This window comes from Tribolium madens, unplaced genomic scaffold (genome assembly GCF_015345945.1).
Source record: "Tribolium madens isolate multiple individuals breed KSU strain unplaced genomic scaffold, Tmad_KSU_1.1 Scaffold_3;HRSCAF=73;Tcas5.2_LG2, whole genome shotgun sequence".
NCBI classification, from domain to species: domain Eukaryota; kingdom Metazoa; phylum Arthropoda; class Insecta; order Coleoptera; family Tenebrionidae; genus Tribolium; species Tribolium madens.
The window spans coordinates 1,702,252-1,716,006 of record NW_025401006.1 but is presented as its reverse complement, the minus strand read 5'-3'; the positions used below and the strand labels follow the sequence as shown (position 1 = coordinate 1,716,006).

Sequence of the window (13,755 nt, the reverse complement as noted above, 5' to 3'; positions counted from 1 at the left end):
TTCGTAGCACTTGTTCTAAGTGAAGTTAGCAGCAAATATAAAATAATTCTTAGAAAATTAAAATATACAGTTATCACATGTGATTACATGAAGTTAAGGTCATTTTCACATGTGATTTATTATTTTTAATTATAATTTACTACAATTTAATACTTTCATTTTCATTTACCAATTTATTCCAACTTCAAGTCGGATTCAAATTGACAAATGAGTGACATTTTGCGTAGCAAACCTTTTGATTTTCGTAGCAAGTAAAAGGTGTTTAATTTTCCACAATTTTCTCAAGATGGGTCGTATGCACGCTCCTGGGTAATAATTTTTTGCTTTTTATTTTTGAGAATTTTTGTCTGATATTTTAATTATTATTTACAGGAAGGGTATTGCCCAGTCGGCTTTACCCTACAGACGTAGTGTCCCCACATGGTTAAAAGTAACTCCTGATGAAGTCAAAGATTACATCTTCAAACTTGGCAAGAAAGGTTTAACCCCTTCGCAAATAGGTAACACTCCTTGTCGGCAGATTGTTTGGAACTAAACGATTTTTTTCACTAGGTGTTACACTTAGGGATTCTCATGGAGTTGCTCAGGTTAGGTTTGTAACAGGAAACAAGATTTTGCGAATCATGAAAGCTATGGGCCTTGCACCTGATTTACCTGAAGATTTATATTATTTGATTAAAAAAGCCGTTGCTATTCGTAAACATTTGGAACGTAATCGTAAAGATAAAGACAGCAAGTTCAGGTTGATCTTGGTTGAATCAAGGATACATCGACTTGCAAGATATTACAAGACAAAGAATGTTTTGGCCCCCAACTGGAAGTACGAGTCTAGTACAGCCTCAGCGTTAGTAGCTTAATTTTAAGACATGTTTTATACTAATTAAATGAGACCAGATGCATATCTGGTCTGAATTTTCTATTGATATTATTTTATTACTTTTAAAAATAAAAATTAACCCTTTCAAGACAGATTTAAATAACAACTTTATATTTTTCGAGATACCGCCAAAAAAAACAACGTAAGGAGTCAAAAAATTATATTATATTATAAATAATACCTACCAAGCAGTAAAGTAATTTGAAGAAATAACTGTTGATTATATTCGACAACAATGAAGGCAAATTCTAGTATTATAATTATTATGTGTATTTTTTTCATTTTATTTGTCTCATTCGAATAAATAAAAGTTACGTTGGATGGGGTAAAAAATAATTAAAAAATTTGATTTCTTTTTTCTTGTTTAATATTTAGGTAAAAAAACTCAATCATTATATGATAATTGTACATTTTTCCATTTTTCTACCAATTTGGACACTCCTTTCTTCTTCATAGCTATTCCCTGTGCCAATTTCACCTACAAAAGTAAGATAATTATACATAAGAAACATTACAATTATTATAAGCGATTACTTTGTTTTTTTTCTTTTTCTTCATCGGTTCTTGTACACTATCCACAGTTGATTCAGGTTTTGGTTCTTCGGTAACACTAGAAACCGGTGGTGAAGTACTGGTTTCAATTGCAGCAATATCTGAATAAAACGAGTTTAAAACATCGGTCATATCGTTTCTTTTAGTATCTCTTGTTTTTGTTGTGACGTCAGACGTGTCGACACCTGGAGGAAATGGTTCTCCATTGCTGGCATATCTTTCACCAGAGACATCTTTTTTTGGTTCAGGAGGAAGAGGAATATCTTGGAAAAATAATCATAATAACATTCCCAATTTCCGTATTTTTACTCACCACATTTCTTTTTTTTACTGGACTTGCAGTCGCTAATGCTGGGGGCAGGCGGAGGACTTGGACTACCGATGATTGGTGGCAATGGGGGCGACATATGTATTGTTGGTTCTGTTGGAGGAGGTGTTGTACAAATGTCCATGGCCTCATCACACACCGTAACGTCGGCTTGGGGGTATTCCCACTGACTCTCCCCCGTGGACGCATTTTGATAATAATAGCGCTTATGACTCCTAAAACATCACCAAAACGACCTCACAGAACACAATTTTGACTTTACGTCAAGTGATTTTAGGCGCGGAAAAATGATAAATTAAGATTCATCAAGTTAACACAAATTGATGAATCTTTTGTGGAAAGAGTTTTCTTCCTATTTTACTTTTCACTTTTCTGCATATACTATACCTGCTACACTCAAAACAGTTATTATTACACACTAATTTAAGTTTATAGATTTAAGATAAACAAATCCGGCTTCGATTTCGGCAACAACCCCACAGGAATCACACCAGTCTCCAACACCCTACGCATACAAAAAAAGATTAATACAATTGCAAAAATGTTCATTAATAAAACTATATAAATGGACAGGAGAGTTCATTTCATTGAATCCACTCGTTAAAATGTTACAAATGATTTAAAAAATGAAATGTGAGATATGGACGAAACAAAATGAACTCAGGTTTATGTTCAAATTAGGTGAAAATAAATTTACGAACCTGATTTGATTTAAAACTACATTCAAAAAATGCTTCAACCGTCATGTTAAATACGATTGGAATGACTGCATCTCCAATTTTATTTCAACAAAACTAGTTCTAGCTCGTTTTTAGTCAATTCAATTACTTTTTCAATTAGTTGTGTTTCGAAAATGAAAATCAAAATAATTCTTACCTGAAATAATCGGCAACATCTCGATGTTGGCTGCGAGGAAAAACAAAAGAAAAAAACGGAGCTAAGGTGAGAAGGATGGTCACAGGATAAGAAAACGCGGGCAAAAACTGAGACTATAAATAAAAAATTGCACGCTTCGTACCTATCCCACTGAAGAAGCCAACCTTCTGGAGTTGCTTCTTTTTCAAGTTTGATGAGTTCTGAGCATTTTTCATCCAGCCATTGTTTTAAATAGGTCTGTTTTAAATTTCCCGACTTCAGGGCAATGTACAGAGTCTAAAAAACTCAAAATTCAAAACAAATGAACACACAATTTACAATTTCAAACCTCAAGTTGAATAAGCATCGCTTGAACGGGGGAAACCTCTTCTCGACCCTCACTCAAAAATCCTAGCTTTTCTTTTAGTGTCGTATACGTTTCCTCTATTGGCACAACATCTTCCGGTTTTTCTTCAATACTCGTTGGGTTTAAAACATCAGCTTTCACAAACATAACACCCCCGCTTTTAAATCCAGTATACGGACTGCTTGAATTATCACCACTATTGCTGTCGTTGGAGAATCCCAGCCCTTTTCGTTCGTTATCATCATCAATTACTGCTTTTTTCCCGGCGTTTATCAAAGCTACTCCAATTCGCCGTTTACGTTGAAAAGCTTTTGAATCAAAACCTTCATCTCCTTCAGTTCCTTTCGGTGATTCAGCGAAATCTTTAACATCAATTGGTTTAGTAGCAGGAAAAAGGGTGCTATGAGAAATTTTCTTTTCTTGAGGAGGTGGTCCTATTAGAAAATTTGGCCTGCTTGATTCATCTTGTTCCTCATCGGAATCACTATAACCCGCCACAAGGGAAAATCCGGAAATTTCTTTGTTTTCGGGTTTTTTCGCTACAACTGTAGACTTGTATTTATTGTCACTTTCACAAACTTGTAATTGCGATGATTTTAGTTTTGCAACCTCGTCGTCATCCTCTGAACCAAGACTCGGCTTTGATCCATTTATCTTCAAATAAATTATATGTTGTAAGTTAGATATACACCAATATTCTTTTTTTTTGCCTCAGAGACTGCGAATCCTCTACTTAAATTAAAGGAGAATTCTAGCAGTAATTCATCAATGGCAACAAGATTTTAAATCAGATTGAAAACTTGTTGATCATGTACAGCAGTTTTGCTGCATCTGTCATTAAAATCATCATAAAACTTTTAATTCTTCATTAAAAATTAATAAATTGTGTAGAAAAATAATTTTATCACACATAAATATGAAAACACAACTTCATTCTCATAAAAAGGATTTGATAAATGTAATTAGCTTTAAATACTGTAATAAATTAATAACAGTTTGTCCTTACCAATTTATTTTTACTCGTGTCTTCTTTTTCTTCCTCTGAGTCACTATCACCACTATAAGACGAGATGAGAACAATTTTTCTGGAAGAAAAACTTAAATTAATAACGTTAAGATTTACTCATTATCTGAATCACTAGGTTTTCTAAGAGGTTTTCTCTTTACAGTCGTTAATAACGTTAAGACTTACTCATCATCTGAATCACTAGATTTTCTAAGAGGTTTTCTCTTTACAGTCTTTTTCTCTTCTTTAGGCTTAGGTTTTTCCCCTTTAGCCGCTTTATCGCTTCTTGTACTACTTCCAGGAATAGTACCTGCACATTCTCCGATTTTATAAATTTTTATCGCGTCTGATACAGGCGGTAACAGATTATGTGTACTAGGAAACAAAGGAGCAGTTCTTGGAGGGATATACAAGTTGGAAGTTTTTTTAGTTTTAGTTTTGTTCAGTGACTTGTATTCTGGAGGCATATCCCAAGTTACTTCATTTGTTTTAATGTTCCAATAATAATGGTAACCGCTCTCTTCATCATAACACTTTTCCCAAACTATAACGAATCACAGAAATTCTAACATTCATCAAAACGACAAAATTAAGATTCTCACCATATTCCTCCTTGTTTTCGTTAAGTGGGGCTATTTCGTCAATTTCGTTAAGAAAATCATTCACTCTTGCATCCATTTTCTCTCCTATTTTTAAAATATTCTTTAATATCTACAGCATACAAGTTTTTAATAGGTTAGATTCATCTGACTCTGACATGAGTGACGTATGGCCTATGCGTTTGGCGATAATTTTAGGCGCCAAATTTTTTTTTTTTTTTTTTAATCGTGGAGAAAATACATACAGGGACAAAATTGTAAAAATGTGAGTTTGATGTTATTCTCTCACTGGTGTGGCATAACCAAATTCGCCCCCACGTTTTATCATAAGATGACATTAAATCCACACATGTCCAACTGCCTGAAGATGATTACGGCCGTTGTCGAAACGTAGCCCTGAAATAAACTAGTATATTTCTTTAAATACCCTTTATTACACAAAATACTACAAGTAAGTAGTAATGTCCTATCTGCCTGTAATTTTTATGTTTGTCTTGTCATCATCCTCATTTAAATAAAGCACTTATTTTTTTATTCCGTTTCTCTCTCTTATAGACATGTCACTATTATAAACAAAAGTATGTTTTTATTAAAATTTGAAATGCTGAAAAAATAGAAATAGAAGAATAGAAATCATGTCAATTTGCCTAAATAAACGGATATCATTTAGAGCACTTTTTTTAATTTATTTATTTATTCTACAAAGTACATGAGTAAAATAAAAATTAAACTCCAATAAAAAAAGGTCCTAACAACACGCAATAACTGCGAAACCCATTTTCCTTTCCTGACTTATAATTACATAGATCTGTAGAACAAAGGATAAAAGATTTTTGTTTTTTTCCTTTGAGCGAAACTTTTATGCTACAATCTTTTAACAGCCCCCATCTTTAAAGATTAATTAAAATTTAGGAACACACAAGCAAGTACCTAAAAGTTGTATCACCTTTATCTTTCAAAATTAAAAGAAAGAGCACTTGTAACTAGTGGCCTTACATATTGTTTGTCCAGAACACAAGAGACAGCCCAAAACTTATACAACAGTTAAAAATAATAAAATAAATAGATATCTACGAAATTGTGTTTAATTTCAAATATTTTCACAATTGTAACAGAAGACTATATTAAGTGATAACACTTGATATAAATACCAATGCTCATCCAATGAGCCTCAATCTGTTAATGTTTTTGACCTTGTTAATATCTCGTCACAAACTACATACTACAAATACTATCAATCTGATTTCAAAATGTATACGATAGAAACGGTAACAGAAGGGTATACCTTAGGCGAAGGCCCTCATTGGGATACATCGACCCAAAGCCTTTATTTTGTTGATATTTTTGGGAAACTTATCGTAAAATATACCCCAGCAACGAAGAAAGTTGCAAAAGTAACAGTTGGTAAGTTTCCAAAGTCGTCACTAATTCGTAAATTTAGTTTTTTTTTATTATCAGCACCGAAAACCGCTTCATTTGTAATCCCTGTCCAAGGAAAAAAAGACCAATTTGTAATTTCACTAAATAACGAATTAGTCATTATCTCTTGGGATGGTGGGAGTGATAAAATAGGAATCGTGGAAAACTTAGCCACTATTGATAATAATTTCAATGATGCTAAATGTGATCCCAAAGGCCGATTGTGGGCCGGTAGCCAAACTCTGGATGAAAATGATTTTATGAAAAGTGAACCTTTGGGCCATTTATATTCCCTGGATTCTAACAAACAATTTAAAAAATGTTTGGACAAAATACGAATTGCAAACGGATTGGCTTTTAACGAAAAGTTGAAAAAAATGTATTACATCGACTCTTTGATAGGGACGATAGATCAATTTGATTTCGACGTGAACACTGGGAAAATATGTAAAGATTAAATTGTCGTCAGAGAATTTAATTTTTTTTTTTTTTGTAGCCAATAGAAAAGTTCTATTCACGTTGAAAAAAAACAATGTACCGGGTATTGCCGATGGTATGACTATAGACACCGATGGTAATCTATGGGTGGCAATTTTCGGCGGTAGCCGAGTGCTAAAAATCGATGGTAATAACAGTGAAACTTTGTTAGAAACCATAAATATGCCTGCGGAACAGGTATTTTCATAACTTGAAAAAAAAAATCAAATTTAATGTCGAATTTAGGTAACTTCTGTAACTTTCGGGGGCCCTAAATTAGACGAATTGTTTGTTACAACAGCACGGTTTGAGACCGGAGAGAAGAAATTGCCAGCGCCCATCAATGGTGCTACTTACAGAATCACAGGGACCGGAGCAAGAGGACACCCTGGAGTCAGCTTTAAACTGAATTAATGTTTATAACTTGACGCATTTGGCCTACGTCCTTGAAATGATTGATGAATTTGATTATAGGACCCGGTTAATTAGGATAGAAATAAAAAACTTTTCGCGACATTTCGACACTTTGTGTCTTCTTCTGGCGAGAAATTTTTGTCGTTTTGTTGTCGTGTGAACTCTTCTTTAGAAGTGTTTAGATTTAATTGTGTAAGCACTGTGTGTTTTGTTGCTCTGAACACATTTTAAAAATGTCATGTAAGATAAGATACCAGGAACATTGAAAAAATGTTTAATTTCGAAGTTATGAGAGTTTAAATTTTGCATCTTGACTCTAATTATAAAAACATAATAAAAGTTTTTTTGCCACAGAAGAAAACAAGAATAAATGTCAAATTTTTTTAACAGATAGAATTTTTTAAACCTTTTTTCCTTGAAATTTTTCTGAGGCGCGAGTTCTGGCACACCTGTATTTATAGTTTTTAAATATAAAAATAAATCAACATTTCTCATTACTTAAACTATGCCACATATAAATATAACTTTTCTGTCTGTACAGTACAACCTAGCAATTGTGTTTTATGAGGTAAAATAGTAAAACTAAGAATTTAGTTTTCTTTTGACAAATCTAAAGCCAAATAGTTCCACTATTTCACACATAAAGGAAGATGTAAAAAATAACAAAATTTTTATAGAAATATAATTTGATATAATTAAAAAAAAAACATGGCAACACTGCAAATGCATTTTTGAAAATATAGATGAGTCACAAAGTTTCATTCTGTATTTTTTTTTTTTTTAATAAATCATCAGTGTAAAGATTTTATATCTGCTAGACAATTGACTTTTTGTGATTGCATTTAACTTTAAAAATTATTTTAAGCACAATAAAAAGAAAAGAGAAAATCAACGTAAAAAACAATAGTATACAAAAATATTTTTGACACCTCATTAATTTAACAAAGTTTGATTCATAGATAACTGCAATTTGTTACCTTCTAGCGTAAATCGTGTTAAAAAATAAAAAAGAGTATACTAAGCCATTTGCAAACTTGGCATTGTTTAATCTTCAATTCAATATTGTCCCTAGAAGCTGAAATCGTTATCTAATGCTCCAAAGGTGCTCTTACAAATATTGTAGAATGATTTTTCTAGTTGTATTCATTATTTTATTGTAAGTTGTAATTTGTTGTTTAACCGTATTATTAATTAATTTATATTTAAATAATTATTGCAAAAAAAATTATAAACAGTTTTACTCAACACAGGGCCAATTTTCTTCTTTAATGTTCCAAACTGTAACGTTGAAAGAAGCTTCTCTCCCTCGACTGCGTTAATGTCGCTGTAAGCAGATTTTAGTCTTCTTGGTGTTGGATATTTGTCAACAATTGCAAGTGCTTTCTCCACTGACATTCCCTTGATTTTTATAAGCTGCTTTATAAACATTTCTTTTACTTTGAAATGCTACAAAAAATTAATTAAAATAATGATAACATTAGGCACCAAATTTATTACCCTTGTTTTAGAAGAACTTATGTTGAAATGTTGAAAATGCATCAATTGTATTAGGTCATCGTCAAATTGGAATTCTTGTATATCATCCTTTTGGCAACCAACCAAAGTTTTTGGCTAAAAAAACAGCTATAAAATACCATACAGATGAATAATGATAAATTACTAAAAACCTTAAATAACTTTTCAAATAACTTTGTTAAACAAGATAAATATCCACATGATGCTTTTGTGTCATTTGTAAATCTCACAGTAAAGTTATCTTGAACTAAAGTATTGGTAGCTGCTTGATATAAAGTGGTTAATGGAAGGCCAACATGTTCGTTTTTTCCATAACTTTCAATCAAATAAATTAAGTTGGGAATACCACATTGTTTCAACCTGAATTTTTGTTCATGAAATCTAACATCTTTGATACTGTGACTTAAATCATCCATTCTTTTCCTTTCGACAATGTACGGTAGAATCAATTCATGGTTGGATATCGAATCGCGACAAATCCATGCGTAATCTCCCACTTTTAAATTTTTGACCTCAAATCTAATATTCAATTTTTTTAATTCAATAATAATCGGATTACATTCCAGATCTCCATTACTCCTACACGAAAAAATGTTTTAAAAACAACATAAAAAATATCGCACACCTACCCGTTAAGTTCCTGAGTATCAACCAAAAGAATAATTTCAAAAGAATTTGGAGCTAATATAACAGTCTCATTACTTGTACTACTTTGGCAGGGTGTTGAAAAATTTTCTTGGTCAAGTGTTTCCTTATTGTAAATTAAGCCTGAGCTAGAAGGTATAGACAAAGTATTGTCCTGATTTTGGAACTCTCCAATTTTCTTTTGAACAAATAATTTATCGGCTAAAGCTGACCCTTCTTCAGTCAAACTAAACTTGGCTGGATTTCCTTGCTTCACAACTAATTTTTTCTCCAACAAGGTCTTCATTGAGGACCAACCTGTGTATCTTGTATCAGGTCCAGCTTTTGTAAATGAAACATTGCACAAATGTTGACCATATTTTATAACATCAGCCTTTGTCAAGTATCCCTGATAGTTAGATTCAAGACTTTTCTCATACAATGTCAACAAGATAGCAAAAGCTCCTGAACCAGGTAGTGGAATATACTCTTTTGGTTTACTTCTTTTAGGACTAGTCACTTTGGATTTCTTAGGAACAGCAGGCTCAATTTTATTAACGTTAATTTCTTCGTTAGTTGCTTTGAATTGCATCAATTTGTTATCCAACATTTTGCACAATTTTTCACCAAAACCCTTCAATATTTTGCAGTCTTTTCCGGTTTCTAACGGCAAAGGATAATTTTTTAATGATTTCAAAGCAATGGAAAAGCAGTGTTGCATTTTTGAATCATTTTCCTTTGCTTTGTCTCTCCACTCGGTTAACCATCGTTCAAAAAGTGGATTTGGGTGTTTAGATCTCATTGTTACCCTTTTCACTACCCTTTTACTCATTTTCAAACGTTTCAAAAGTGTTATTGTTTACAATTTTATTTGAACTACTTTCTAAAACCATAGAACTACCTAACACATTATATATAACCTACCAAGAAAAGTGTAGAAATTGTTTACAGGCAAGAGTAAAAAGTCACAAACAAGCATAAGTTGGAAACTCATTTAAAAGAAAAATAGAAATTGATTTATATCCTATATCAAAATTGTTATTCGAGCTACCAAGAGAATACATAACCTGTAAAACACTGTAAAATCACTCAGAGTGACCTTTGTACTCGCATTTTAATATTTTTTTTGTTTTGAAGAAAAATAGTTTTGAAGTCTGCTCAGGCATTTATTATTTTTCCTATTAACATACAAGTATCTTTGTGAGATAATAAAGATCACAAACCTTAAAATAACAAACACTTCTCTGTATGTAATTTACAGTCTTACAAAATGAGAATTTACTAATCACTCATTTGGCGACACCCACTAAGGCAGGCCTTATTACTCGATCATGTAATTTGTATCCAATTTTAGAAACAACCACAACAGTACCCGACTCTTTGCCTTCAACTTCCTAAAATAGTGATTTAGAAAAAATAAAGCAGCAAATTGAAAGCAAACCTGTTGAAACAAAGCTTCATGATAGTTTGGATTGAATTTTTCATTTAGAGGGTTGACAGACTCTAAACCATGCCTCTTAAAGACTGATTGGAGTTGGGCTTCAGTCATTATAAGTCCTTCATATAGACTTTTCAGGTGCGGGTTATTATCGTTGATTTCTTCTTTGGGTACAGTTTCAGTTGCTTTGCCTAAAACGTCTGCCACATCCAACAAATCTTTACAAAAACCCTGAATTCCAAACAATTTTGCTTCAGCAATTTGTTTAGTTAGTCGGTTTCTTAAATTTTCTCCATCAGCTAAGGCTCGTTTGTATTTATCCTACAATAACGAAAACTTTTAGCAAGTGCAAACAAATTACACAACACTTACTAAGATATCGTTATTTTTTTCCGTTAGTTCAGCGATGTTTTTATTTAATTTTTCAATGTCTTCTACTGTCGGCTGTTGTGTGGGTGGAGGTGTATTTTCTGTACTGCTCTGTGACACTTGTTCCTGTTTTGCTTGCCCTTCGGGGGCATTATTCATCCGCATGTTCATAAGTGTGATTGATCTACTGTTGATTATCACGTTTTCATTAAATATTTTACCACACTTTAAGAGGCCCCGGATTCCTACGAGCGACATTTTTCCAAATTAAGACACTTTTTTACGAAATTTTCTCTTAAATTCGGATCTCTTTCTGAAGAGGTTAGTTTACAACGTCAGTCGCCACTTATGGTCGCCACTACTGCCAATCAAACGACAATGAACTTTGACAACTGACTATCAGAAAAGTTGTGCAATCATTTAAAATCAAAAAGATTGTATAATTTCGCATGCAATATTAATTATGTAATTAAAACTGCTCAATAAAACACTTCTTAGAATATCGCAGAGCGTAGCTTTTTGATTCAGATGGCCTTGTTCTTATTCTATGGTTAGTATCATCTATTGGCGGCTGAATTTCTCCTGTAGCGGAAAATTTGAATCGTTACCACAGAGTTAACAAGTTCTACCACTGCCCTCTATACTTTCTTTTTGTGTTACTGGTTGCCTTCCATTTTACAATAGAAACCTTATGCCATGCTTAGAGGTAAACAAAAATAATTACTTAACCATCATAGCTAATTAATGAGAAAAAGTTTCATTTTGATTAATTTGCCGCTATTGCCCAATGTTTCAAAATTCCATGGGTGGGATATGTGACCACATTCCAGTGAAAACTGAACTTTGCTCTCTGATTGCCTGATTCCGTCCTTCTAGTAGTATGATTCAACATCTTCTTGTGTTGTGATTAACCTCAAACTGTGTTTGTTTTGCATAGAAATGGGTAACGGATCTTCAACTGCTTCTATTTGGACGCAGACTTACAATGAAATAAAGAGTAAACATGATGCAGCTTATGTTGTTATCCAAAATGCAATTACTTTGGAAGAACAGGAAAAGCCTCTTGAGGTAGATATTACTCAAATGAGTAACCCTTTTCCTAAACATATGTTTGTAGGCTTTAGAGAAATATAAAGAAGGAATACAGCTGATTGATAGCGCTCTTAGAGTTCAAATAACATGTCCAGAAAATCCAGATTTCACTTGGGAAAAGACCGTTTTAATGATCCAGAAGATGAAAAAAACTAGAGGAGAAGTGTTATCTAGGTTAACATGCATCCAAAAGTCACGTGAAGAAATTGAATCAAGAGAACAACCTCCGTCATATGAGGAGGCTATTGCAAGCACACCTACTGAAACGCCTCAAACCTACAATGACTTGGCAAACGCTTTAAATCGAATGACAGTTGATACAGATATGACAATGGAAGCAGAAGTTATGTTCATGTATGAAAATGTTAAACTTTACTTTATTTCGCCCAATGGAGAAGTCTCATCTACACTCACGCCACAAACTTTGAAAATCACACTTGTTGAAAGTAACAACTATCTAATTTGATGTTTTTTGGTCTAATTGTTGTTTTTAGATGATGAAGGAGAAAACGTTCCTAGAGCTATTCTACAAATTGGTGATTGGGTTTATCCCCTCATTCCGGGGGTTTCCCCTTGTTTTAGATCTGATTATGGTGCATTTATCTTGCCTAATATTTATGCAGAAACACCTGGTACTTTACAATTAAGTGAATCGATTATTTTTCTAATTTTATGTTTAAGGGTCCTCAATTGGAATTATTCTACCCCCAGACGCAGATGCCGACGCTTATGATATTCTTGAAAGTATTCTTTATGGTATTGTTGGTGAGGGTAAACCCCCTCAGACACAAGAGCCACCTGAAGACTTGAGTGAGAAGATTTCAAGTGGAATCGTCACAGGTACACTAAAAAAATTGAAAGGATTGAAACTATCTTATGTCTCAAAGGGGCGTCATATGTGTCTCGCGGTCTCGTTTTTGGGGCAGAAAAAATTGGAACTTTACTCAATCAAGGTACTCCAAAACTTCTCTCTCGTATCAACAGTGCTGAACAGCCTACTCAAATCCCTAGAAAAGTTAGCAAAGGCATGCAAGTGGCCGAAACTGCAACTAACAAGGCTGCGCAAGTTACGGGATATGTTGGTAGGTTTTAATTTTTTTTTTTGTTCTAATTATTCATTTGTGGATATTATAGCGGAACAGGTTGGTCAAGCAACGATGAAACTCGGCCATTTTCTTGCACCTCACATCCAAAAACAAGGTACAAGATTGCTAACTTCAGGTTTTCGTATGTCTGAAACGGAGGCTTCTGCTAAAATGAACGGAGTGATGACAGTGGCTGCAGGCGCTGTTGAAGGATTTTCAACTGTTTACTTGGGTTTAGAAAATTCAGCTTCGATTTTGGGAAAAAGTTTGAAGGAAAATACTGTTAAAGTGGTTCAACATAAGTATGAGACAGAGTTTTTGATTAGCAAAAATTAATTGGATGATGGTTTTAGGTATGGACATCCCGCTGGAGAATTTGCAGGAGATACGTTGAATACAGTTGGAAATGTGTATCACATCAGCAAAAATGCGAAAATAATTCAGCCCAAACATTTAGCAAAAAGGACAGTTAAGGACGCTGGAAAAGCGATGGTCTATCAATATAAAAGCAATCGTAACGATGGGGCCAGTACTTCTAATTATTATTCGCAGAATAAGTTTGATCATAACAAAATTGAAAAGTATGATAAAAATTAATTTCATATTAAGGTGATTGTAATTAATTATATTAAAGTATTAAGGTATATTATATTGTGATATATTTTTGGAAATAGTTGTAAAAATAAATATGTTTTCTTTGAGCTACTCTGTATAACAAATTCTGGTGCCAACTCCCTT

The 13,755-nt window shown here is 33.2% G+C and overlaps 6 protein-coding genes across 14 annotated transcripts; 3 read left to right on the top strand and 3 right to left on the bottom strand.

The window, feature by feature from the left end:
• The first annotated feature begins 118 nt into the window (after nucleotides 1-118).
• Nucleotides 119-919, top strand: LOC123007157 (40S ribosomal protein S13). Its single transcript, XM_044402257.1, has 3 exons — nucleotides 119-309; nucleotides 373-500; nucleotides 553-919. The coding sequence occupies exons 1-3, from the start codon at nucleotides 287-289 to the stop codon at nucleotides 855-857; spliced, it is 456 nt and encodes a 151-aa protein (XP_044258192.1). The 5' UTR covers nucleotides 119-286; the 3' UTR covers nucleotides 858-919.
• A 307-nt stretch (nucleotides 920-1,226) lies between these two features.
• On the bottom strand, nucleotides 1,227-4,799 carry LOC123007152 (formin-binding protein 4-like). The gene is made up of 8 exons (XM_044402249.1): nucleotides 4,588-4,799; nucleotides 4,172-4,529; nucleotides 3,986-4,064; nucleotides 2,962-3,633; nucleotides 2,776-2,909; nucleotides 1,743-1,972; nucleotides 1,412-1,692; nucleotides 1,227-1,355 (listed from the first exon to the last, which is right to left on the bottom strand). The coding sequence occupies exons 1-8, from the start codon at nucleotides 4,661-4,663 to the stop codon at nucleotides 1,263-1,265; spliced, it is 1,923 nt and encodes a 640-aa protein (XP_044258184.1). The 5' UTR covers nucleotides 4,664-4,799; the 3' UTR covers nucleotides 1,227-1,262.
• A 39-nt stretch (nucleotides 4,800-4,838) lies between these two features.
• On the bottom strand, nucleotides 4,839-9,978 carry LOC123007153 (crossover junction endonuclease MUS81). Of its 7 annotated transcripts, none has more exons than XR_006412853.1 (6): nucleotides 9,039-9,978; nucleotides 8,562-8,988; nucleotides 8,392-8,505; nucleotides 8,141-8,340; nucleotides 5,034-5,147; nucleotides 4,839-4,980 (listed from the first exon to the last, which is right to left on the bottom strand). XR_006412853.1 is itself a non-coding variant. In XM_044402250.1 (5 exons), the coding sequence occupies exons 1-5, from the start codon at nucleotides 9,863-9,865 to the stop codon at nucleotides 4,922-4,924; spliced, it is 1,632 nt and encodes a 543-aa protein (XP_044258185.1). In that variant the 5' UTR covers nucleotides 9,866-9,978; the 3' UTR covers nucleotides 4,878-4,921. The 7 variants fall into 7 exon arrangements, 3 of the variants coding, with proteins under 3 accessions (XP_044258185.1, XP_044258187.1, XP_044258188.1); XR_006412855.1 differs by having other exon boundaries at nucleotides 8,136-8,340; nucleotides 9,039-9,977; XR_006412854.1 differs by having other exon boundaries at nucleotides 4,854-4,980; nucleotides 5,031-5,147.
• On the top strand, nucleotides 5,750-7,241 carry LOC123007155 (regucalcin-like). Its single transcript, XM_044402255.1, has 4 exons — nucleotides 5,750-5,988; nucleotides 6,043-6,450; nucleotides 6,500-6,678; nucleotides 6,727-7,241. Exons 1-4 carry the CDS (start codon nucleotides 5,835-5,837, stop codon nucleotides 6,892-6,894), a joined length of 909 nt encoding a protein of 302 aa, XP_044258190.1. The 5' UTR covers nucleotides 5,750-5,834; the 3' UTR covers nucleotides 6,895-7,241.
• A 207-nt stretch (nucleotides 9,979-10,185) lies between the features above and the next one.
• Nucleotides 10,186-11,360, bottom strand: LOC123007118 (grpE protein homolog, mitochondrial). Its single transcript, XM_044402180.1, has 3 exons — nucleotides 10,844-11,360; nucleotides 10,475-10,792; nucleotides 10,186-10,427 (listed from the first exon to the last, which is right to left on the bottom strand). The coding sequence occupies exons 1-3, from the start codon at nucleotides 11,096-11,098 to the stop codon at nucleotides 10,323-10,325; spliced, it is 678 nt and encodes a 225-aa protein (XP_044258115.1). The 5' UTR covers nucleotides 11,099-11,360; the 3' UTR covers nucleotides 10,186-10,322.
• A 111-nt stretch (nucleotides 11,361-11,471) lies between these two features.
• LOC123007117 (protein spartin) lies at nucleotides 11,472-13,722 on the top strand. 3 transcript variants are annotated; one of them, XM_044402179.1, is made up of 9 exons: nucleotides 11,528-11,546; nucleotides 11,596-11,718; nucleotides 11,778-11,908; nucleotides 11,958-12,378; nucleotides 12,427-12,564; nucleotides 12,614-12,772; nucleotides 12,820-13,014; nucleotides 13,067-13,319; nucleotides 13,371-13,722. In XM_044402179.1, the coding sequence occupies exons 3-9, from the start codon at nucleotides 11,780-11,782 to the stop codon at nucleotides 13,612-13,614; spliced, it is 1,539 nt and encodes a 512-aa protein (XP_044258114.1). In that variant the 5' UTR covers nucleotides 11,528-11,546; nucleotides 11,596-11,718; nucleotides 11,778-11,779; the 3' UTR covers nucleotides 13,615-13,722. The 3 variants fall into 3 exon arrangements, with proteins under 3 accessions (XP_044258112.1, XP_044258113.1, XP_044258114.1); XM_044402177.1 differs by lacking the exon at nucleotides 11,596-11,718 and having other exon boundaries at nucleotides 11,472-11,546; XM_044402178.1 differs by having other exon boundaries at nucleotides 11,497-11,718.
• The last annotated feature ends 33 nt before the right edge of the window (nucleotides 13,723-13,755 follow it).

Bases quoted from the DNA above. Each gene is read 5' to 3' on its own strand.
- LOC123007152 (XM_044402249.1), bottom strand. From the start codon at position 4,663: ATGGATGCAAGAGTGAATGATTTTCTTAACGAAATTGACGAAATAGCC. The intron at 4,065-4,171 runs GTAAGTCTTAAC...TTTTTCTTCCAG, and splicing joins TCTAGTGATTCAGATGATGA to AAAAATTGTTCTCATCTCGT. The intron at 1,693-1,742 runs GTGAGTAAAAAT...TATTTTTCCAAG, and splicing joins CAGTAAAAAAAAGAAATGTG to ATATTCCTCTTCCTCCTGAA.
- LOC123007157 (XM_044402257.1), top strand. From the start codon at position 287: ATGGGTCGTATGCACGCTCCTGG. The intron at 310-372 runs GTAATAATTTTT...TATTATTTACAG, and splicing joins GGTCGTATGCACGCTCCTGG to GAAGGGTATTGCCCAGTCGG. The intron at 501-552 runs GTAACACTCCTT...TTTTTTCACTAG, and splicing joins TTTAACCCCTTCGCAAATAG to GTGTTACACTTAGGGATTCT.
- LOC123007155 (XM_044402255.1), top strand. From the start codon at position 5,835: ATGTATACGATAGAAACGGTAACAGAAGGGTATACCTTAGGCGAAGGC. The intron at 5,989-6,042 runs GTAAGTTTCCAA...TTTTATTATCAG, and splicing joins AGTTGCAAAAGTAACAGTTG to CACCGAAAACCGCTTCATTT. The intron at 6,451-6,499 runs GTAAAGATTAAA...TTTTTTTTGTAG, and splicing joins CGTGAACACTGGGAAAATAT to CCAATAGAAAAGTTCTATTC.
- LOC123007117 (XM_044402177.1), top strand. The intron at 12,379-12,426 runs GTAACAACTATC...TGTTGTTTTTAG, and splicing joins GAAAATCACACTTGTTGAAA to ATGATGAAGGAGAAAACGTT. The intron at 13,320-13,370 runs GTATGAGACAGA...TGATGGTTTTAG, and splicing joins GTTAAAGTGGTTCAACATAA to GTATGGACATCCCGCTGGAG.
- LOC123007153 (XM_044402250.1), bottom strand. From the start codon at position 9,865: ATGAGTAAAAGGGTAGTGAAAAGGGTAACAATGAGATCTAAACACCCA. The intron at 8,506-8,561 runs GTTTTTAGTAAT...CTGTTTTTTTAG, and splicing joins TATTTGAAAAGTTATTTAAG to CCAAAAACTTTGGTTGGTTG. The intron at 4,981-8,135 runs GTAAAACTGTTT...AGTTTATTTCAG, and splicing joins GAAAATTGGCCCTGTGTTGA to GGCTACGTTTCGACAACGGC.
- LOC123007118 (XM_044402180.1), bottom strand. From the start codon at position 11,098: ATGTCGCTCGTAGGAATCCGGGGCCTCTTAAAGTGTGGTAAAATATTT. The intron at 10,793-10,843 runs GTAAGTGTTGTG...TCGTTATTGTAG, and splicing joins AAAAAAATAACGATATCTTA to GATAAATACAAACGAGCCTT. The intron at 10,428-10,474 runs GTTTGCTTTCAA...TCACTATTTTAG, and splicing joins ATGAAGCTTTGTTTCAACAG to GAAGTTGAAGGCAAAGAGTC.